Here is a 23,609-nt window from a genome sequence, read left to right on the forward strand (position 1 = left end):
AGTGCAGGTGCCTACAGAGCCCAGAAGAAGGCATCTGGTCCCCTCAGCAGGAGCTCCAGGCAGTTGTGAGCCACCTGCTGTGGGTGCTGGGAGTCAAGCTCAGTTTCTCCGCAAGGGCAGTGCATGCTCAAGTTGAATCATCTTTCTGCCCACTCACTATACAGCCCAAGCTGTGCTGAGACCTCCCAGGCGGCACACCACACACACAACTCCAACACAGAGGTCCTCCCTTCATGTACCAAGACTGTTTGCAAGCCTGGCATTTGGAAGGATGTTCACTCTACCTAGTACACCCTAACCAAAAGATGCAGGGAAGTCCAGCCAGCTGAAACATAAACAGGGTGGAATAGGAACTGGAAACACTCAGTTTTTAAGAATGGAAAGAACAATCTTGACAACAAACAGTGCTGAGACAACTGAGCACAAAGCCGCACCCCTACCTCACACTGTACCCCAAATTACCTAACAGGCCATGCATTTCAAATATAAGACATTAAATTATAAAACGCAAGCAAACAGACTAATAATCTTAGAGTAGGAATTTTTTTACAAATAAGTAATAACACAAGCAATAAAAGAAAAACTAGATAAATCACACTCCATCAACATTTAAAGCCCGTATTATAAAGACCATTTTCAACAAGTAAACATAGCTTACATAAGAATTACTTGCAAATGACATATCTGACGAGGGACTTACAGCTGGAAAACTTGAAAAACCCATTACAACACAACACTAAAAGTCTCAGTTAAAAACAGGATTTGAGTGTGAGTGTAGAAGCTCATGCCTGTAATCCCAGAACTCAGCAGCGATACAGGACTGCCCTAACTTCTACAAAGCAAGTGCTAGGCCAGTTTGCTACACAGTGAAACCATATCTCAACTTGCACCCTGACTCAAAAACAGGATTTCGACAGTCCTCTCTGCACGGAAGATGTGCAGATGAACCACAAGACAGGAAAACGGTCCTTAGGCACCAGCATGATGCAAATCAAAGTACAAGGAGACACCTCACAGACGAGGTTGACTACCACACAGATTGAGGAGATAGAGAAACTGAAGGCCAGGACAGGATGGACAGCCAAACAACAAGAGTGTGGCAATTACCACTGGAGCCAGCAACTCAATCCCTAGGGTCTATACCCAAGAGAATGGAAGATACACAAAAAACTACACAGGAATTATAATGGTCAAAACTATTGAGAATTAATTAGGCCACCCAGATGTCGCTGGCCTAACAAGATGGACAGGATGGTATCGGCCAATGACGGCTACTGGCTGGCCATGAAGAAGAAGTGACTAAAATCGGGCTACACTGGACTAGGCAGGAATACGTCATCAAAGGCTACGTCAACCGTTTTTATGTGCGTCCACAGGTAAACGCACACCAAAGGAAAGTCACGTAGTTGTTGCTTGCTCAGAGTGGAGGGTGTGGGGGAGACAGCAGTGACAGCTCCTAGTGCAGGGCTTCTCTCTGGGGTACCACCCTGGAACTGACTGCACTTAAGCTTTGGGTCACACGGCATACGAGTTCTACTCAAGGAAGTGGCTCTGAAAATGAACTTGTGCTGGGGAGGCGGCTTTGTGGGTACAATGCTTGGCAGACAAAAATAAAGACTTGAGTTTGGACCCTCAAGACCCATCTAGATGGACACAGCAGCAAATGTCTGTAATCCGGCTCTCCCATGGTGAGATGAGAGATAGGGACAGGAGAATCACCAGAAGCTGGTGATTGAACACATAGCCAACATGGAGGAAGTGACAGCATTGTCCTCTGAGCTTCACACTTGTGCTGTAGCAACACCCACCCCCACATGGATGTACACACACAGACACACACACACAGTAAGCAAGCTGTATATCTGGGGAGAGTGGCTGAGAGCTCGTGGTCAAGGAATGTGCCTTAGCACCCTGCCAGTTGCAGTCTCGTCCCAGCACTGACTCTGGTCCTGGCTCTCTCCCTCCCTCCACTCCAGACCCTGGGTTTCACGTGGAGAGAACCCCACTGCTCCAGGTTTTCCTCCACTCACTGACAGGAGCGCAGAGGCTCTGGGTTCCGTTTGCTGCTCTCAGCAGTCTGCTGACGGACTGCAGCAGAGCACCCGGGGAAGTGGCTCTGCCAGGAGGCTTCCTTCCCACTGCTCCAGTGCTTTCTGTGGTCCTGCCCTGAAGAGGGGTTCCCAATACAACCGAAGGGTGGGGCAGGAACGAGTTTAAAAGGAGAGAGCAGACTAGGACTTAGCTTTGAGGACAGTGTGTCCATTGGGCACAGCTGCCCTGGCCTGCACATGGAAGAAAACTTATCCATAGGGGCTTTCAAACATTTTAATTCTTCCACAGAATTAAAATTACTATTTACATAGCTGGACTCTTAGATGAAGCAGGGAGTCTTGGCTTTTCCTCAAAGACACAAGTCCAGGTCCGTAGACTGGGTTTATTTTAAGGGGAGTGAGGGTGGGGCTCTAATGCTGAGGAACCCTGTTCCTGCCTGTCATCTCATGATTGATATTGTATTGAGAACCCTGGGACCTCCTTGCTTTATTTTAAAAACTTAATTCCACTACATCCTAATAAAATGGGTTTCTCAAAATCAAATTTGGGCTCCACGCTGCTCCTCATCTAGTTATGATGTGTGATGAGGTGGGTACACTCCAGAGGGAAAAGTCAGCATTACTGACAATGCCTATGTGTTCCGGAGGACAGTTTGCGGCGAGAGACAGCTAACAGTGGCTGTGACATTCTGGAGTTATCTGGGCTAAGGTCTTCACACATGAGGGGCTCCTCTGCTCTGCAGCAGGGCCCTGGGTTCCTGCCAGCACCAAGAAGCTCATATTGTATACACATCCTGGGCAGAGTCCATTGTCCAGGTCTGATACCTGGAGGTTCCCAAGAGCCCCTGACATTTCCACTGGAAAACAGAGGAGACTGTCAGCTCAGCTCACAGGATGTGGTTTATTCCCCTGGCCACACACAGGGGTTACTTGCAAAGCCTAGGCAGTGGTTGTGCTGGTGTGTGTATGTGTGGGTGTGTGCGTGTGCAAGGGCATGCATGTGTGTAGTATATGCAAGTATGCAACTGTGAGCGAGGGCATGTGGAAGTCAGAGTCAATGCCAGCAGTCCTCAGTTGTCCTCTACTTTATCATCTGACAAAGGCTGAACCCAGAGCTCTCTCATTTGCTGGCCACTGAATTCTGAGGATAGGCATGCCTGTTTCCCTTCCCCGCAGGGTTACAGATGAGTGTGACAATCGCTTTTGTGGTTGTTATTGTTTTTAGAAAGGGTCTCAGTATGTAGTTTTTGCTGGTCTAGACCTCACTACATAGACTAGGTTTGAACTCACAGAGATTCCCTTGCCTCTGCTTCCCAAGTGCTCACATGGGTTGTTTGCCCAGCAGTCGTTTACTGACTGAGCTACCTCTCTAGCCGCTGAAGTCTTAGCACAGCAAACTCAGATATCCATCTGCAAGCTCCACATTCTGAGTCACCAGAGGAGTCCCTGTGAGAGAGGTACAGAGCCTTCTCCCCACAAAGCACGTTCAGGCTCTTTGCTCTAGGTGGGGTGGGCTGGGGTGGGCTCGGGATACACACACTGTGTGATCCAACAGTGGCTTCTGCAAGCTGCTGCTCCGCTGGGACAGAGCTCTGGGATCTGGCACAAAGAACCCCAGAGCCGAGCAGCCCTGCACCTGCAGCCCGGGGCTGGGCCCAGGGGAGGGTGCCAGCAGCCCTGGCAACTGGCCAGTCTACCTCTCTCTGGGGCACTGAATCAGACACAGCAGGTAACTAGCCAAAAAGCAGAGAGAAAGCAAAGGAGAAGACAAGACAAGGGGAGAAAACTAAACTTTGGACTGGAAGGGTCTTTTTAAACACTAATCCTGCTGTGCTAAAGGCTGGCACTGGACCCTGGACCAGGAAAACCGACTTCCTCAGCCAATGTGTTAAAGAGAAGGCCACTAATCAGCTAAATAGAAACTGGAATCTGTTCCCATCAAGTCTCTTTCCCGTCACCAGAGGGACATGCAGTGCTCTGAAATACACTCTTGGCATCACTTGGCAGGCAGCCCTATTGTGCTGAACACGGCCAGTCTCATAGGTTATTGTTTTTAATATCAGAAAGCGAGCTTTTCTGTGCCAAACAAATTCTGTAACAGGGGGACAAAAGATATTCCAAGTGGTCTCGCTGGACCATCCACCAACTGCCTGAAAAGAGGACCAACCATCCTGTGTGCTTCAGAAGCGAAGCGTAGGCATAGAAGGTCCAACTATTACCTAATGCAAGACTTCACTCCAAGTCCAGAAGATGGAGTGGGGGTTGGGGACTGCAGGCAAGGCTAAAGCACGAGGCACTCACGCTCAGGGCCACAGATGCCTGGACCTACCTCCTGTCCATGTTGCCGCTGACCATGAGGTGGGGTGGGCTGTCCCGGAGGTTGACACAGGTGAAGTCACCGAGCGCATTGCCGAGCTTTGAGAGACAGCGTTCTGCTTCCAGGCTGTACACCAGGATCTGAGGGGGAGAGCATAGGTGTCAGTCTCACAACGCCGAGGGACGTCACACACTTCTTACTGTGCACCTTTGAGGAATGAGCATTTCACCATCCCCAGAAGACACTGGGTTACTCAATGGCTTGGACACTTCCCAGGGGCATAGCTACTCAAGTGACAAAAGACCAAGACAGGGAAACCAAAGAGGTCCTTAGCCAAAGCAAAAGCAGGAGAAAGAGACACACAAATGGCGGGTCAGCAGCCTGCTTTCCCCACGCTGCTGCACTGAAGCCCAGCCCAGGTGATTGTTTTCTGTTTGTTTGAAAGGAAAGAAGGCTACAGGTCACTGGCTTCGAATTCGGGGTTAACTGAAGAGCGTACAGAGGCCCTAGGAAGCTGCACCAGGCAGTGCACGGAGCTATGGCCCGACAGCACCTTCTTCCGCCTTCTTCCCCACTCTCCCCTCGGTTTGGTCATGAAAGCCGGTGAGAAGATGCTTGTGGGCTCCACGCAGTGCAATCCTCCTGGAAGGTGTGTGCACTGCTTCCTCAGCAAAGGGGAATAAAGGACGGATCGCACAGAAGCCCCGAGAGTTAGTTTTTTAATGAAAGAAATTATTAGCTCATGGGAGACATTCAATGAACAGTGCAGAACACAGGCCTCCTCACTGCACCTCTGCTGACGTCTGCTGAGCATGTGAGCACGCTGAGCTGGGTTTGCAGAGCAGCTCAGCGGCACTCCTACAGAGACCATGCTCTCTCCTGGTTAACCCAGACACTTCTGAGTGGAGAGTCTTATGTCTGTCCTGAGAAATTCCTAACAAGTTAAATCATCTCCTCTGTGGGAACAGTACATATTTCTATTCCTGAATCGTTGAGACTCTGTGGTTGTCTAACACCAAGGTCACAGCTACTGCTAACACTGGAAGGAAAGACAGCAGAAGTCACAGAATCTCAGCACCTAATACACAAGCCAAGATGCAGCTAAGATGAAAAGTTCCTGACAGAAAGTCAGGTTTGTTTACTTATTTATTTTAAAAACAGGGTCTTGCTATGTAGTTCTGGCTGTCCTGGAACTCAGCCTGTAGACGAGGCTGCCCTTGAACTCACAGAGATCCCCCCCCTACCTCTGCCTCCCGAGTGCTGGAATTAAAGATATGCACCATTCCCAGCTCCTGACAGAAAGCTGTTTCTAACAGAGACGTGATCAAATCCATCTTCAGCAAATGAGCTGGACATTATCACAGGTGGCTCCTCAAGGATGGAAAGTGAAAACCAGCAAACTGATGGTGTGTCTTGAAAACATCCCCAGCACTGAGCAGTGTCTGTGGAAAGACACTCCAGTGCCCTGCTCTGCACACAGAGAGGGTCCACAGCGCCCCTCCGACAAGCACAACTACTGGGCGACAGTTTTAAAAGAGCGACTCATCTTTTTGGAGCAACTATTTTGGATTTAATTATCATCACAGATTTCAATATTTTGGATTGATCTGTTTGTTTTTAAAGTACACCAGTGTACACAGCAGGAAGGCAGATGGACCTACAGGAGCAGGCAGAGGTAAAAGTACAAGGACTGAGGCTCATAAGCCAGCAGCAGCTTCCACTTTCTTCCCAGTTCTTTTCTGACAAGTGGATCAATCATCTCTTGAGTGGTACAGGGAGATAATCCCTGCCAAAAAGACTGCAAATTCATCATAAAGACATCTAAGTCAGCAGTCAAGGATTTCTAAAATGTTCAATAATTCAACGGATCAGAACTATCCAAAGAGGACCTTTACCATTGCGTTTAGTTAAAGACCACAGAGATTGGAAAACACATTACCATCTCGAAGGCAGGTCTTCCACGCTACAAGTCCCTTAACGACCTTTACCATGGCTCCCTCCCTCCCACACTCTCTCTCTTTTAATAAGGTTGAGCAAATGGGACTTCATTTTATCTGATTGCCACAGACGAGTGATATCAATTATTCATGCTCACACTCCCTCTTGTTAAGACCATGCATTAGACAAATTTTTCTCTTTATTGCCCTGCTTGGGTGAGTCTTAACCCACGACCACTTGAGTTGTTCTCAGAGGTGTTCAGAGATGCTGGATGAAGGGGAAACTCCCCCCCCCCCAGATGCAATCTGGGAGCAGATGCTCAGCACTAATGCGGCCAGCGAGTCAATAGAGCGGCCAAGCAGCAAATGCAGGTTCAGCAGTGTTAGCAGCAATCAGGGTGCAAGCATGTGCTGTCATCCTCTGTGTTCCTAGGAGTTCTTTCTAAAGCTAAGCCCAGACTGCTGTGCCTCCTGAAGACATCTGCATGAGATGCGCCATGAGATCAAGTTCTTGTGTCACTGTTTTCTAGTGGACCTGCATGACCCCCGTGTGAACAAAAGCATCCTCTTCGTAAGGGACTGGGCAGGGAGTTTTCCATTTCTGCTTACTTCCCCCGCTAAGAGCTGAAGTCGTTTCTGATAAAACATAGCTTTCGAATCCTGACTTTCAACTATTCTGACTGGTCTCAAGTATACTTTTAAAGATATATTACAGTTGAAAAACTGTAATGTATCTCATAGTAAGTTATAAGAATAAATTACATAATAGCAGAGTGTGACCCATCTCCAGGAACCAGCCGCCCAGAACAGTCTGGTTAGACAAGTAGATTTTGAGTGAGGTCTCTCTTGCTCTGAACATGCAAGGCATTTCTGTGAGCTTGGTATTTCACAGCTGCTTCTCCACAAGCAGCTCTGGTTCTTGTGAATGGAGAACTTTTGTGCATATATAATTCCATATTGATAATTAAGTTGTTTCTATTCAGTTTTTGGTAAAACATTCAACAGCCAGTGGCAAACACTTCTGGATCCTCTTCTGTGCACAGGGCTGGAGTGAACGGGCGTGGCAGCCATCATCCTGACAGCTGAAGGAGCTGTGTCAGTGCCAGCTGCCGCTAGCCCAGCCGCCCACGCTCCCACACAGGGGACCACAGAGCCATCGTGCTGCTGTGCCCTAGCAGCTGGGGTCTCAAGCAGGAGGAGGGCTGTTGTACTGGTCACACAGTCGGGATGGAAATGGTCACAGGTCCAACGTCTGGAAAGCATCAGCAACTACTCTGGGCGGGGAGGTCTGTATCTTCTCCATGTGACTGGGTTTGTGCTGGTTGTCTAAAGGCTGTGGGATTCCAGCCAAATCCTGATGGAAGGACCAGAAGATGGCTACTACCATCTCAGTGGGGTTGGTTCAAAGCCTGCCACCCCCTCCTCCACCCTTTGAAACCAGGACTCAGCACAGCAAGTTCTTCCTAAACACAGGACTGACATCACCCATCTGTGAACATGTGCCACCAACAGACAGAGATGTCTTCAAAGAGCTTTGGAGCCTTGCCGAGAGAGAAACTGTGTCATGTTCTGATGAACGAGGAACACAACTCTGAGTTTAATTTTACCAAAACTGCAGAAAGTGGCTGGCTCACCTCCTCAGGACCTTAGCCACCTTGGCAACATGGTCAGCAGTGGACAGAACCTCGTTCCACAATAACCACACTAAGAACCTTTGGAATCCAAGAGCATTTGCCTGCTCCCCTTTAAGCAAGGGGTGTGCTGAATGGACTCAGAGGGAAAAGCTGACCCAAAGTTTGCAGACTGTAGGCACAGCTGCCTGCTCCCTCCCTGCCACCCTCCTGGCCTCTTCCTTCACTACCACATACACTTTGCTCTTCGAGAAAAGCCATGGTCAGAAGCCAGTTCTGAACGGAGAGCGCTGGCTCGTGCTCTCCATCTGCACCCACTTGAAGTGCACTCTGCCCTCTCCACCACCACCCTTGGCATGAAGGCTTCTCCCCTCTCAGCAGAGCAGGCGGTGTTTGTTGTCAATGTGCTGCATCTGGTGTTCCCAAGTGCCACCCTGAACTGTGTCATCATCAGCTCGCAAACGAGAAGGGGAAACAGCCAAGACTGCACTCTTGAAGGCCGGGTGAGGCTTTGCTACCAGCCCTTACACACAGTGGAGGGTGCTTCCTCAGCCAGGGCTGTAAGGTCCCTGGAGCAGAAATGCTGCTGCTCACTGCCTTTCAGTGTGACCGGCAGGGACCAGATGCCATGGTAGTTATGTGGGCCTGCATCTTGCTAGGTGTGTGCATTTGTGTTTGGTGATAACCAGCTAGGACTGGTAACCAAGCAAACCTAGAATCCACTCCAGTTTGTGCTTAACTCTTTCCTCCATTGGGGATCCACAAGATGTCTCATCCTGCCCCAATCCTGTGGGCTCCCTTGTTGTCTGACAAGTTGGCAGACCAGGAAGCCTGGCAGTAGTGGATTTTAATTGTATTTTAATAAGTAAAGAATGCCTGAAGATCTGAGAGTAAAACAGTCCCACTGGCCAGCTTTACAGACCAGATTATGGTAACACACACCTTAATTCCAGTAGCCACACTAGTTGCCATAGAAACTGGGTGGGGCATGCCCTTAATCCCAGCCCCAGAGAGGAATCTAAAATGGGGGATGACAGCTCTCAGATGCAGTCTCCTGAGATTCCAGGAGGCAGGATCGCCATTTCAGACTGAGGTCGAGGTAAGAGCCAGTGCTGGCTGTTTTGTTTTTCAGATCTTCAGGTTGAACCCCAATTTCTGACCCCGAGTTTTTATTAATTCGTGCTTCACCTAGCAAACAGCTTCTCAAAGTGCAACTCAAATCTGTTACCAAACAGCCTTTTGCACATTCCATTCACTCAAGGGAAGCAGTACAATTCACAGAAGCCCAAGGTGATGGAAGCACTGCGACCAGAAAGGGATGAGGGAGCCTGGCCAGGGGACACCTGACAATGCCAGGGGGGTACCCAGCATCTGACAGCACAGAGAACAGCACAGCTGAGATCTCTGTATAAAGCTAAGCCTGTGGGGGTGAAGGTGAACCCAGAGCCACCAGACCTTTGTGGCACCTACGATCAACACCAGTCACGCATTGGCTCACAATAAAGGACGAGTCCTACAGCCGAGACAGAGAAGCAGGAATGGGATAACAGGGCACTGGCAGTTTCTGGAAAAGGACACAGAGTCAGTGTGTGGACAGTCACCTACCGTGTGAGAGGGACACAGAGTTAGCGTCTAGACAGTTGCCTACCATGTGAGAGACGCAGCAAACTGAGTGCGTTTGAGAAACTGAACCCAGATTCTAGAAGTCATGGTAGACGGACGGGGAGCGGGAAGCTGGTCCAGCACACATCTCACCTGAGCCCCAGGGAGCAAATGACGAGGCTTTCAACAGGCACAGACAGAGTGTTTTCTACGGCTGAAGGGAAACACCAGAAATCTCCAACAGGAGAAATGAAAATAAATGTATACGGAGATGCTGGAGGGAAACCACAGGTGAGGACCTCGTGCTGTGGTTCTGTTGTTTCTGAGACAGGGCTGTGCTGGGTTTCCAGGTTGGCTCAGAACTGGATGAGCCGACCTTCCAACAGCAAAGCGGGAGAAGTCCTCTGAGGAGGGGTGAGCAGTTACAGCCACCTTCTCACCAGGGTCAGTGGATGTCAAAACCAGCAGTGTCTTCAAGTGACCTCGGGCAGTGGCAGTCTGGGCACACTGGCCTTTAAGAGGGATGGGACAATGAGGACATTTTAAGTAGAAACACAGCTCTGGGCTTCGTTAGCAAAGCAAATAAAGAAGAAATCACTCCAGAAAAATGCCTGTGAGGTGGGGAGGGATAGTGACTCAAGTAACTGTGTAGAGACATAGCAAACACAGGCTGCACAGTGCAGTGTCAGCACTGCGGGGGCAGTAACAAGGCGGACTTGAGCTCCCACTCCAGTGCAATGCCAGACCAGATGCCAGCCACACAGGCTGAGCTCGGGCCTACTTCTCGGTGACACGCACGACCTGTAAGTGCTGTCTGCCCACGGCGAGAAGAGTCTGCTGCCCTCCCAGTGGATCAGCTGCCCCGCAGCTCTGCAGCTCCCTAGGTGCATCTCTGCAAGGACAGGGCCACCAATGCTCATTTTTATAAATACAGAAGATAGGAAGGGAAAGGACACATTATATATCCTGGTAACAACAAGCAAGACATTTCACCCCAAAGCAAGGTGCGCACGCTGCTTCACACACACAGCAAGGTGCGCACACTGCTTCACACACACAGTTAAGTGAACAACCTGGGGAATTCACAGGTGAGCTAAGATTTTTAAAAGAATGAGAAAGATGGACAATTGGGGAGGGCAAGGAAGCGGGGGAAAAAAGTAAATCACACACAAAACAGCCAATAAAAAAATAAAAAAGCAGTTAATATACATGAATAATGGATGTCCGATTTAAAAGCAGTTTACTCTGATATGATGTAATTTTTGACAATCAGCCAGAGAGACGATTTTAAGTCCTTGCCAGAGATAAGTCATTGCGTGAGGCCTGGCGCGGCCGTGTCTGTGACCATGTGGAGAATGACTTTCACCACTGCCTCAGAGGTGACTTCACTGTTGGCAAACAGAAACTGCCTCTTAGGTGCCCTGAGCAGCACCCCAGCAAGATAGAGCACTTGAAGAGATGGCTCCCCCACATAAGCACAGCTCCCTGAAAACAGCCCCCCAACAGTTTCCATGACACACTCTGGCACTGTCTTGCGCTCACTCACACAAAGGGAAGAAGCTTGGCTGCTTTCGAATTTAAGTTTTAATTGGAGTAACAAGCCCAAAGGCCAAGATATTTCAGGGATGGGACGGTGTTGCCGAGCATCGCCAGGCACCGGGTAGGCAAGGCCTGCACGCACTCCCCACTACGTGCCAATGCACCTGCAACCCTGGCTGTTCCAGGACTGGGCTCTTCCTGGGAAGGCAATGCCAATCACATAGGCTTGCCAGGCTTAGGGCTTTGTGATGTGGGCAGATGTCTACAAAGGACCAGACCGAGGCCAAACCAACACCTACTGTGACCTAAGCCTGGAAGGAGCAGGAGTGAGTGTACCCCTGTGGAGTCCAGGATGTGGTCTCCTCAGAGCAGCAGCAAACACCGCTCCCGCCTGCTTCAGATACTCCCTTACAGAACCATCACGACAGGGAAGTGGGGAAGATGTGACCACCAAGAGCACCATGAGGGGGACACAAAGTGAGCAGAGAATACCTGTTGTCCCGCGCAGATTAGAGTCACAACGGAAACGTCCAGGTGGCCGGCACTCTTGTGGCCTCATCCCAGATGGTGGCGTGCTCTCTAAACACTCATAGGCATCAATCACACATGCAGCATGGGCGTGTGAGACAGGGTCAGCGCATGTGCTTTAGAGGGAGTAACCAAGCTGCATACTGGGACACGGATTCTTGAAGTAAAAAGTCTGCGTGAGCTTCAGTGGGAAGGTGACAGGCAGAAGGGCTGGTGATCAGAGCTCTCTGTGGCCTACAGACCGACCACACTGTCTAGGAAACTCATTTGTCTCATTACCCTTTTTTCTCACCAGCCTGACTTCTGCTTCAGCCCCAAATTAGACGGACAGAGGCTTAGAGAGCAGACCAGCAGAAAGCCCCTAAACTAGACCACAGTGCTGTCCCCGGGGGCCTGCAGAGCTGTGTGGCAACTGCCTCTCCCACAAGCCCTTCTGAATATTCTCCAGAATCTTCACCGACCAGAAGAGAGACACACCAACACCTGTACTTAGCCACCAGGAAACTGAATTGAAAGCCATTTGAAATAGCTTGCCCCACATCATGCAGGGAGCAGCTGGGAAGCAGACCAGGCAGAAAGACCAGGTCTTTCCCACCCCAGCTACCACACTGGAGTGCCTCTTCCTGGTCTCTGCTCAGAACGGTGGCTCCTGGGAGCAGCTGTGTGCAGCACTCTGTGGTCACAGCTCCATCTGACTTCACAAGGGCATAAGTGGTGCCACCATTCTCCCCACTGTTCCTACAAGGAGATGGAGCGATAGAGGGTACACCCCTTGCCCAGCTTGGAAGTTCTGGAAGTAGGCTTTGAGCCTGGGGCTGGCCTTCAAAGCTCCTGCTCTTTAAACCTCTACCCAAGGCCACCCAAAGTGCAGACCCAGCAGAGTCACACAGCACGACCTGGCCAGGCCACGCTGATCGCCAGCTCTGTTCCTCTGACGCAGCAGGACCTCTGCCCTCCACTGCACTCACTGCTTCTCTTCTGTCCTCAGCTGTGAGCCCTGGTCTGCTGTCCACCAGTCTAGGGTGAGCTGCAGTGCAGCAGCAGGGTTAAATGTGAGCTTCAGGCGCATGTTTGCTGACGTCAGGAAAGGAACTGCAAGGCTGAAGCTAAAGCCTCTTCTTCTGAAAAGACACAGAGAGAGGGAAGTGGTGGTATCTGCCAGTCCTGGGCAGGAGGAACCTCACATTCAAGAAGGTGACATCTCTGGGCTGTGTAGAGAGACTATCTTGTAGGTATGGGTGGAGAGCTGGAAGCTAAGGCCTGACTTCTTGGGGCTTTAAAAGGCAGGCTACTGGCAGGAAGCAGGGTCTCACCTAGTGTTTGGCATAAAACTAAAAATACACTTGGTGTATGTGTGTGTACCAGGGAGTGTGGGGGGTGCAGTGGTGTATGTGTGTGCCAGGGAGTGCAGGGGTGTATGTGTGTTCCAGGGAGTGCAGGGGTGCAGAAGTGGGGGTGCAAGGATCGAGCTCTGGAGGTGTTTCAGTGTGCATTTCAAAATCTCTTGTCAACAGGGATATGAGCTCCCAAGGAAACAGGAGTTCCTATGCAGCCACCGTAGGAACAGGAGGACTCAGGCTAGTGCCCAGACTCGACACGGATGAGGACCTAAAGGACCTGGATATGGAACTGAGTTTAGGTACACTAGGTTGACCCCCATCCGCAGACTGTCCTCGACCCAGGGAAGTGGTGGCTCGATGTCAGGTCATGGCAGAGCTGCCTCTGTACAGATGGCCTTCAAAGGGCTTGCAGCCTCATCTTAATTCTCTGCAAACCTCATCACTTTGCCTGAGTCCTTTAATTTGGCAAGTGACTCTGCCTAGCTGCAAGGGAATCCGTCCTGCAATTAACTGCAGGGCATGTTGTGAGGAGCAGCTTGGCGTCCATTAGCAGTACTTGTGCACCTCAGTAACTGATATTAGTGCAAACCCCACTCTGAGCCAGGGCCTTAAAAGACAAAGTGTGGGCTATGTTAATATAGTCTTCTGGGGCTGTCTCTACTTTAACTGCTGTGTGTTCTCTGAACACAGTAAACATTTGAAGAATTGGAGACTGAACCCACACAGGCCATGTGCTGTGTGTCCTTGCTCTCCCACCCTCTCCCTGCTAAGCTTATCAGTCTCCACCGTCTTGACTATGTAGGAGCATGTAGCTCACGCCACAGTCACTGTTTTCTCTGCTGGAAAGAGGCAAACATTTCCACCAGGCCCCTCAGATCCTGACTAGCTGAAAAACATGCTGATTTTTAACACTAATAAACCTAGCTGCTGTCTGGGCAATATTTACCCCGAGACTCATCTGGCACAAAGAAAATCAAAGCCATCCCCATCTGTGCTGGGGAAATAATCACAACAGTCAGCTCCACGTTCAGTCTCCAGTGTGTGGGATGGTGAACCAGGACAGGAATTCTACATACAATCGGGAAGCCACTGGAAAAATTAGACCCTAAATAAAAATCTAATCTTAATTCAAAAGCCTAATAAGGGGCAATAGATATATATACTTCAATATAAAGTGTTATAAATTTGCTCAATGCCTTCAGAATACTGTTAAGTTTCTTTAAAAATAAGGAACTATTACAAATGTCAGTGGCATCCTAAACTATACAAGACTGTGTGGAGACAGAAGCTCTCTGGGGTGCAGGCCAGCCCTGCCAGCAAGGCTATATGGTGACTCAGCTCCGTATTAGCTCATTACATTAGCTCCACAAGGCTCTTCCTACTCACAGGCTTTTTAAAAAAACAGTCTCAGGAAAAGAAACGGATCACTGGGGCTCCAACCTTCCTGGGCCACCCCAGACTCCCGTCCTCAGGTCTGTTGTCTTGACCTGCACAAGCCCAACAACACCCCAGTGCAAGTGGACACAGGAACACCAGTCCTGTGCTACACACCACCCCAATTTCTCAATCGGGAAAATTGATGTGGGATCCAAATTCCCAAATATTGTTTATAAATGTTTAAATGTAGACATTTAAAGGGGGATATGATATAAAGATGAATACTTTGCATTGGTATGGATCTTGGTTTATTGATACAAATTTAAGGTCAATTTTGTTGTACTTCTGCTCTTGACTGTTTGTGCAGCTCATTAAAAATGTGAAGAATGATTAAGAAATACAGGTTAATAGATAGTCATCTATAATAGTCAAGCTTTTAGCCATGTTAGTTAGGTTTTATAGATGTTCAGAGATATAGTTCAGCTAGATGGGTATTCTTCAAACCTTTCAAAGACTTACAGAATATGACATTTAAAATATTTTAAGAACTTACTTAGACTCTCCTCAACAGTGAGACACGTCTGCTCCTGGAAGCACCAATTTACTTTAAGAGGATGATGGGCATTGAAGAGGCTCTTTATGGAGCTGATTAGCCATTTGGGCAAAAAACTGCTCTTGCCTGGACTGCTTGATGTTAGGCTGCATAAACTGGACAGGCAGGACCCACAGAAAAATGACTGCTGAACTTGCCTAAAGGTGAGATGATCCTTCAGGGTTCCTGCTTCATGAAAGAGTCTGCCAGACATTCTGCAGGATTCAGAAGAAAGTGACTGACAAACTGCCAATATAGGCGGAACTGTATTTAAAATTTCCTGCTTCATGGAAAAGTCTGCTGGATACTATGGGCCTGTAGACTGAAGATGGGTGCTCCAATGTTACAGAAGAACTTTGGGTGACTGTCCAGGCAGCAAGATGTCTCTGTCAATTATAGAGTTTTAAAAGTTGCTTACAATGCACTTTCTGCTAACTTAGGTAATATTATATGCTTCTAGGGTCTTTAACAGAGTTAAAGAATAGATAGTTACAGTTTTCTTTAGTTATGATAAAAAGATAAAGTAAATATAAATATTATAACTGTAATTCTTGCTTGATATTTTGTTATATGTAATTTTACTATGTTAAAGCTAAAACTTTACTTTTTATTTAGACAGAAAAGGGGAAGTGATATGGGATGTCCTTCGATATCTGTGTTGCTTTTATTGGTTAAAAGCTGCTTTGGCCTATAGCAGGGCAGAATAGAGTAAGGTGGGAATTCCTAGCAGATTAGAGGAGAAAGGAAAGCAGAGTCAGGGAGACCATGTAGCCACCGAAGGAGATAGACACCCAGAAAGTTTACTGGTAAACGACAAGCCTCATGGTAATATATAAAATAATAGGAATGGGTTAAGATGTAAGAGTTAGTTAATAAGAAGCCCAAACTAACAGGCTGAACAGTGTTGTAATTAATACAGTTTCTGTGTGATTATTTCGGGTCTGGGAGGCCGGAAACAAACAAGCAGTCTCTGCCTACAAATAATCAAGGCAAATATCTTGCCCAAAGTTTATCTGACTCCAAAAGCCCTGCTCGAGCCCCTAGGGAAAGCCCCGTTCCCTGTGTCGACCTCTGCCATGTCACTTCACCCTTCAGGGACCAGGGTCCTACACAATGCTTAGCTTCCCCGAAGGTGACCAGAACCCTGCATGCTGCACGGCATTATGGATGCTCAGTTCTAAGTCCTCAAAGGCTTCTGAGTTGAGTGGGGCTGACAGTCCAGAGCAACCCTGAGGTTCTGTGGCAATACTTCAAGGTTCTTAGTAAAAGCTATAGAGTTTCATTATCATAATACCAACAATATCAGTTATTGGCATTATTTGAATACTAAACCTACACACACAACCCTGAGTGTTCATTTCTTATCCATTTATCTTTGAGACTGTCAGCACTCTGGAATCCCCCAAGTTCACTGTGTCCATCTCTCCCAGAGAAAACACCTCTGCATTGTTGGTAACTGTAAAAGAGCACGGGTCGAGAACCGAAAGAGAAAAACATGCTTGACTCATCAGACCCTACACAGGCCCATGCAACCAGCCCACTGATGGGACAGAATGCAAGAAAACTAGTCTCTGGGGTTAGCTACCAACTCCCCCACATAGAAGCGGGGTGGAGGGGGAGAGAGAGAGAGAGAGAGAGAGAGAGAGAGAGAGAGTGTTTCGGGTAGAATGTGAAAACATTTTATAAACTTTCAATGTTTACTTATTTGCTCTGCATGTGAAGTATCAAGTCTGGATTTGCAAAAACAGAAACCTCAACTAAAGAAAAGCTAGCTCTTGGATCCTGGCAAGACATGGCAGTCACACTTTGACCCCTGAGGATCCAGACAGACAGCTCACCTTGTGGCCAGTGCAGACAACTAGTCCCAAGTCTCTTCCTGGCTGCACATGGAGTCATCAGCTCAGAGACTCGAGCAATTATTTTCTAGCATGATATCAGCTACTGCAGCCCAAGGCAGCCTTCTTGCCCAGCACATTCCAGCCTGCGATGACTTCACCCCTCGCCCTGATTAGAATGCACGCCGTGTGATGCTTAATACAATCTGCCATCAAATGCCAAGTGCTTCAGAACTAAATTGGGAAATATGTCCAGATACATAGAAGGATGCTAAGAGCACTAAGTGGGGCTCCAGCTCCCTTTATGAGGCATGAGACTCATTGACAGCATGATTCCACCATGGCAGCTCTGCCTCTGGCTGTCCACCCTGAGAGCACAATTTAATTCAGGCAGCAAAGAGATTAATAAAAGTAGTGTGCTATTATAAATGACCACAGAAAGGAAAGCACAGCTGATGAATTCAGAACCATCACACACACACACACACACACACACACACACAGAGAGAGAGAGAGAGAGAGAGAGAGAGAGAGAGAGAGAGAGAGAGAGAGAGAGAGAGAGAGAGCAAAATCGAGAAGGCTGCCTGAGCATCAAGGGCCGTGTTTAGTGCTGCGCTGACCGCACTGCGGGACCAAGCGAGATAGTCAAGACACTTCCCTTCTCTCCAGCCCCTCCTCCTGTTACTTCTACTGTCGCCTGCCATTTAGTAGTGGCTACCTCTAGAAAATGTACCACAGAAGTCTGAGAAACCAAGAAAGGACATCAACAATTCAGAATCCATTTCTACTGAAAGTTGAAAGACCTCTGAGCAGCCCCTCTTATTGTGGGGAACGCCATTTCTGTGCCATCATTCCTGCCCGCAGCAAAGAGCATGGTCCACAGAGAGAACACAGGCCTTGGCACCACTCACCATACCCAAACGTCATGTGGCCATCCCTCACTGACAAAGGAGAAAGCTCTTCAACAGATCATGGACCCTCAAAGAGTATCCAACAAGCAGAGGGGAGGCACACAGCAGTGCATGTCAGCACTCTTCCCGCTAGGACACTGCCCAGGAGGGCCACATGACGCTAGTGAAGCCATGTGGCCTGGCCGCTCATCCTCCAGGTACACTGATGTGAAGTATGAAGAGAACAGCAAGGTCAGTCAAAGCCTCACATTTCCCTCCCCATCACAGAGGATCCTGGGGAGCCGTGCAAGTCCCCTCAACCACACCCTAGTACAGAGCCAGTGCTGTCAATGTCATGAAGGACCACACCGCTCTGACCCAGCAGGTCCTCAAAGAGTAACCCACCTCCTGGTGCTGATGCAGGCCATATACTCAAGAGAGGACAGCTGAATGGGTGAGGTCACCCATCAGCTGCAATGCTAGAAAGTTCCAAAACCGACAGAACGATACCAGGGAACTCTATGATGTGTCTTACAAAACTACCTCAACAGACTTCCCTGCAGGCAAAAAACAAGGTCCAAAACTGTAACACAGAGTTCTACTGCTTATGCTTGTTGTCCTGAGACAAGGGTCCTCTGTGGAGTCCTGACTGGCCGGGCTGGCCCTGAACTCAGAGGTCCACCTGTCTGCCTGCAGAGTGCTGGGACTGAAGGTGTGCACTACCACGTCCAACGTCCAGCTCCATCCACACTTTATAGAGGAAGGATGGCACTTTGCTGGGAAGCTGCTCATGGTCCATCTCAGGATGCCTAAGCATCACCAACTTGGCTCCAAAACCAAAAGACGGGCAGTGGATGGAGAAGATCTTGGAGGAATCTTTCAGCTGGCGCTCCCCTCATTTGAAATTCTGAATCAGGAGGATGCTTTACCTTATCAGAATAAAAGCACTGAATCAGGAGGATGCTTTATTTTACCAGAATAAAAGTGCTTAAAAAAATATTAGGGGCTGGATCAGGGGCTCAGAAGTCCAAAGCACTGGCTGCTCTTGCCAAGGACCTGGATTCAGTTCCCAGCATCCATATGGTGGCTCTCAACCATTTTTAACTCCAGTTCCAGAGGTTCAGCGCCCTCTTCTGGCCTCTATAGGCACTGCATACTCACAGTGCACAATATACATTCAGGCAAAACACTTGTACATAAAACTGTTAAAAACCCAACTTCTAAAGGAAAGCTAAAATATAAATTAGACAGTTTTTTCTGACTTTATACAGCCAAAGAAATACTGGTAAATCCTTTGTGGCCTCCAGCCTTGACCTCCAAATCAAGCCTGGGAATAACCGTCCCATGGGAGTCCAGATGTGCCGAGCACTAACTCTCTAAGGCCTTCCAGCATGCACCACAGAGGACAGCCTGCTCTCAAGCTCAGGCAGATCATCTTTGTAAATGGCTTGTTAAGAGTTTAGTCATTTGACGGCCCAGTGTGGAGAAATGCCAGAGACACACTGATGTGGTGAGTATCCGTGACGACCATATGACAGGCTGGCTGGTTTGCTGGGTGGGCGGAGTATGGGTGCTGAAACACCATTACTCAATGTTCATGCAGCTGTGGTGCCTGTAAAACACCAGTGCGATGGAGGACTCTCATTGGCTAATAAAGAAACTGCCTCGCCCATTTGATTGGCCAGCCTTTAGGTGGGCGGAGTAGACAGAACAGGAAGAAGGAAGTGAGGTAGATGGCTCAGTCAGATGCCACGCCTCTCCTAAGTGAGATAAATCACCGTGCCTCTCCTCAGGGAGACAGATGCGATGGAGCCAGCCACCAGGACAGACGTGCTGAATCTTTTCTGGTAAGACACCACTCGTGGTGTTACACAGATTATTAGATATGGGTTAGTCAAGATGTGAGTAAGAGGCTGGAACTAATGGGCCAGGCAGTGTTTAAAAGAATACAGTTTGTGTGTTGTTATTTCGGGGCATAAGCTAGCAGGCAGCCGGGAGCAGGGTGGTGGGAATACGGCCCGCAGCTCCTCACTACACCAGTGTGGTCAGCAAGTGGTAGAACACATTGTCCAGTGACCAGGAACAGCACCCCTGGACACGCCGACAGGCTACAGAGAGTTACAGAGTTATAATCCTGACTAAAATCCATCTCAGCGTTTGGACTTCAGTGTGTCCTCATCAAGGCTGAAACAGTGAAGTATAGCTAAGCCCCAGGTACAAATGTTCTCATAAAAGCCTTCATCTGAGTCCCAGTTATAGAGGCCAGAGGCACAGACGGCCCCCACAGTGTGTGCACAGCTCCAGGCAAACCTGCTGCTAGGCAGTCACAGCAATCTAATAAATGGCACAGTGGCTTGCATTGCCAAGTTGAGTGCACATGGCCAAATCACAGTGTTCACAAACAGCACTGAACCTCCATGACATGGTTTAACCATCATGTACCAGTAACCGTGATTAACACCCAGTGCTCAGAGGAAGCAGAAGACACAGTGAAGATGAGGAGATGCTCTGTGAACCCAAAGAACAGGGCCGACAGGGCGCCTGGGCCTTGTCTCCCTCCCCAAGCGGGTGGCATTTCATTCATGTTGGGGGAACATCACCATACTAAGGTACGCACATCTGCACGCCTGACTGCTCCCGTCAGCATGTAAACTGATGGGCTCAGCAACACTCGTGTGGTCAACACACCTCCATGCCTCACTTTAAGAGAGCAACAAAAACTAGTGAGCAGTGTGCAGGGTGGGACATGTTTAAGCATGAATTTTAAAAAAGCAAATTTCTTACTGAGCTGACTATTACAATCAGTGCTCTCCACTGGGTCGGGAAGTCTGTGAGTGGAGGGATCAGAGCAGCCGTGACAGCTAAGGAGCAGGACCTTAGGAGGAACACGGCAGAGAAGAGCAGAGTCGAGGGCGCAGCTCAGTCGCAGAGCCCGTGCTTATTAGCAAGTAGAGCCCTAGGTACCGAAAGAGAGAGAACGATTAAAAATACCAAGACTTCCAACAGATGAGGATTAATGTTGCCAGCACTTGACTTCACTGAGAGTACTAAAAACAAATGAGGTAATAAAACTGAGGGCAAAGCAGACAAAATGAGCCATCAAGTCCTTCCTCTAGAAACCAGAGCCTTTTCAGAGTGGAGGAAGGAAACCTCGGACAGAGAAACAGGCCCCTGCCTGGGAAGTCACTCCAGCTGCTGTCTTCCCCTCAGGTTTCCCAGCTGTGACCCAGAAGGACTGTCTGTTCCGGCACGTGGACTGACCCAGCACAAAGTGCTGCCCTGCAGAAAGGCTTCTGCAGCCACTGACCAGTCTTCTTGTTTGTGTAGTAGAAGCCGGATGCTTCCACTTTTGAGCACTGCCCCAGTGGCACCTAACAAATCAGTATCTGACTGCACAGCTCACATATACTGGGAAGTGAAATGCAGAAACACCACGGAAGCCTGGGTCCAAGTGTGAGAGCAGCAGAGAAGAGAAAATCGCACCAGGGCTAACAGGGCAGCACTGACTGAACCAAGTACTCTTCTCCACAGAGCCGAGCAAAGCTCACTCTGATATCCAAGGGCACGAGGCACGCATGTGGTGCACAAAACACAGGCAGATAAACGACTCTCACATACAAAATATATTAACCTAAAAAATTTCTGAGAGAGGCACAAGGAGGTCTAGGCAAGTTGGCTCGAGGGGACAGGGCTAGACACCTTATGTGCAGAGTCTGCCTCTCCAACCACACCACTGCTGTGTAGGAAAGGGAACGCCTTCATTAGAAGGAGCCCTAGGCTCAGATGTTCCTTCCCAGGAAGACCCCAACTGCCAGTGAGGTCAAGAGCAGGCAAACCAGAAGGATCCTAAACAAACGAAAGCTCACCCGCCTCCCCTGAATCTTCCTATCAGCCAGGACTTGGCCTGCAGTTGGGAGGGAACCCCTGCAGTGCTAAAACACAGTCAGCACCGAGAGTTAAAACGAAGACTGTCTTCCTGTCTGCTCACACATCAGCGGGCACTTCCATGCAGCTAATGAGAACAGAAACTGTAATGGAAAATTTTCATTTCATTTCCTGACTTCATCATATTATTGTGTGCATGGGACACACAAGCCATGGCACAAGAGTAGGGGTCGGAGGCTAATTCTGTGGAGTTTGCTCTTCTCACTCCAGGGACAGAACTGGGGTCATCGGGCTTGTGTAGTAAATGTCTTACTGGCTGCTTTAGAGTCTGGCGACCTACACTGATGCGTATCCTAAAGACAGACTGCGCAAGGATCTCTGCAAGTTGCAGTATGTGGTGTAGCACTCCCCAAGGCAACCCAAACAGCGAGGGTAGCCTACATACATGTACATCAGTGAGAGCACTGGCTACACAGCCTATATGAGCTCTAAGCACAAGCTTGACTCTAGGGCAGAGAGCTGGGCCATGAGATATGGAACACTGTCTGAGGCACATTGCTGAGTAAATGCTAGGCACAGAACAGGGTGCATACCATGACCCCATGTCTGCAAAGACCTGCCCCTTGTCGACAGATGTGTCTAGGTATGAAGACACTGGGAAATGACTAATAATCTACTGTGTGCAGTGGAGGAGAAAATCTTCACCTAATGTTCCGTTCACTTGCTTGATTCTTTTCTGCCATGCTAGTCCACTGTCCTAACAGTGGGAAACAAAAGAGCATCAAGAGTGCAGCAGCCAAGCATGGTGGTGCACACTGCTATTCCAAGCCCCTGAGAAGAGATGGGGTGCAAGGCTACATAGTGAGTTCAAGGCCAGCCTGAGATAGCGAGACCCTACTTCAAGTAACCAAGCTAAACCAGAACAGGAAGAGCTTAATGTTTCAGCTGCATTTAATAAATTAACCCCATGCTCTTTCTTGCTAGTGAACAAGTCACTGTTTCCGTACCTTGTTTCCTTCATACACCCATCCCAGACTCTTCACCCCAAAGGCAACCTGGCTGGCTGAGACATCCAGACATGTGGCAGGCTGACCGTAGACATAATGGAGGGTTCTGGCCGAGTCCTCAGCCTTCAGCAGGTACACCAGGTCCCCGGCTGTGGCTATTGCCACAGGGTACCTCCCAGTATCTGGAACTATTTCCAGGTAGTCAACCTGCAAAGAGAGGAGTTGTTTAGTTACCTACAGTCATCTTGATTTGGTCATGAAAGGAATTTCCCCTGTACATCGAGAGGGCAGAGGCCCAGCTCACAGAAAGAGCTGGGCATAGGGACCATTTATTTACAGGGATGAACACAGAAACACAACACACCCTGAGAAGGAAAGGCACAAAGCAAAGACCACGGAGACACCGTTTTTCCACCTGCCGCTCCATGAGGACCAGGAAGCCAGAGGTGAACAGAGGACGTGACCCAGTCCGACTCCTGCTCAGGAAAGACTGGCAACACCTCCCACAGGGCCAAACTCATGCTGATTCTCAGGAGGTCCTAGCAGTGCTGACAGATACCCGCACAGCAAAGGGCTGTGCACGGTGTTCACTGCAGGGCCGCTCCTGTCACTGTGCAGACATGACACAGCCATGCAGCAAATGCCCAACAACCACAGGAGAACCTGAAGGCTTCCTTATCATCCAGTGGGATCACAATGGAGATGGAACAAGGGAACTACCCCAAAATTCGGGCAGATGGGTAGAACCATAAGGCTCAGGCAGGGGTGTGTCTTGTAACAATGGCTGTCTTCAAGGGCTGAAACAGGCTGTGAGTTGGAAAGGCAGTTTCTGGCTGTTAGTTTTACTGGGTCTTTTAAATCCTGAACACGATAGTGTTTAGAGTGATCCTTAATTTTGCTGTTTTACCAGAAATTGAAAAAGTAAAACTCCCCGAGTTCCAAATGAACAGAGCATCTGAAAACTATGTGTAAGTACCACAAACGCATCACCAGAAGATCCAAACTGTTCTTAGCACTCTCCTGTCTGCCTGTCAGGCACTGATAGCCCTGTGCCATGTGACCACCCGAGGACAGAGAC

General features: G+C 48.9%; 1 protein-coding gene across 1 annotated transcript in view; it reads right to left on the reverse strand.

Annotated features, from left to right (window-relative positions):
- The window catches only part of Fbxw8 (F-box and WD repeat domain containing 8), a 98,004-nt gene that overhangs the window by 9,043 nt on the left and 65,352 nt on the right, over positions 1-23,609 (reverse strand). The window contains exons 7-8 of the mRNA XM_038346305.2: positions 22,532-22,738; positions 4,381-4,508 (exon numbers count right to left, since the gene is read on the reverse strand). Of these exons, the coding sequence (XP_038202233.1) occupies positions 4,381-4,508; positions 22,532-22,738 (335 nt within the window). The remainder of the gene's footprint in view (positions 1-4,380; positions 4,509-22,531; positions 22,739-23,609) is intronic.

This window comes from Arvicola amphibius, chromosome 10 (assembly GCF_903992535.2).
Source record: "Arvicola amphibius chromosome 10, mArvAmp1.2, whole genome shotgun sequence".
Taxonomy (NCBI): Eukaryota; Metazoa; Chordata; class Mammalia; order Rodentia; family Cricetidae; genus Arvicola; species Arvicola amphibius.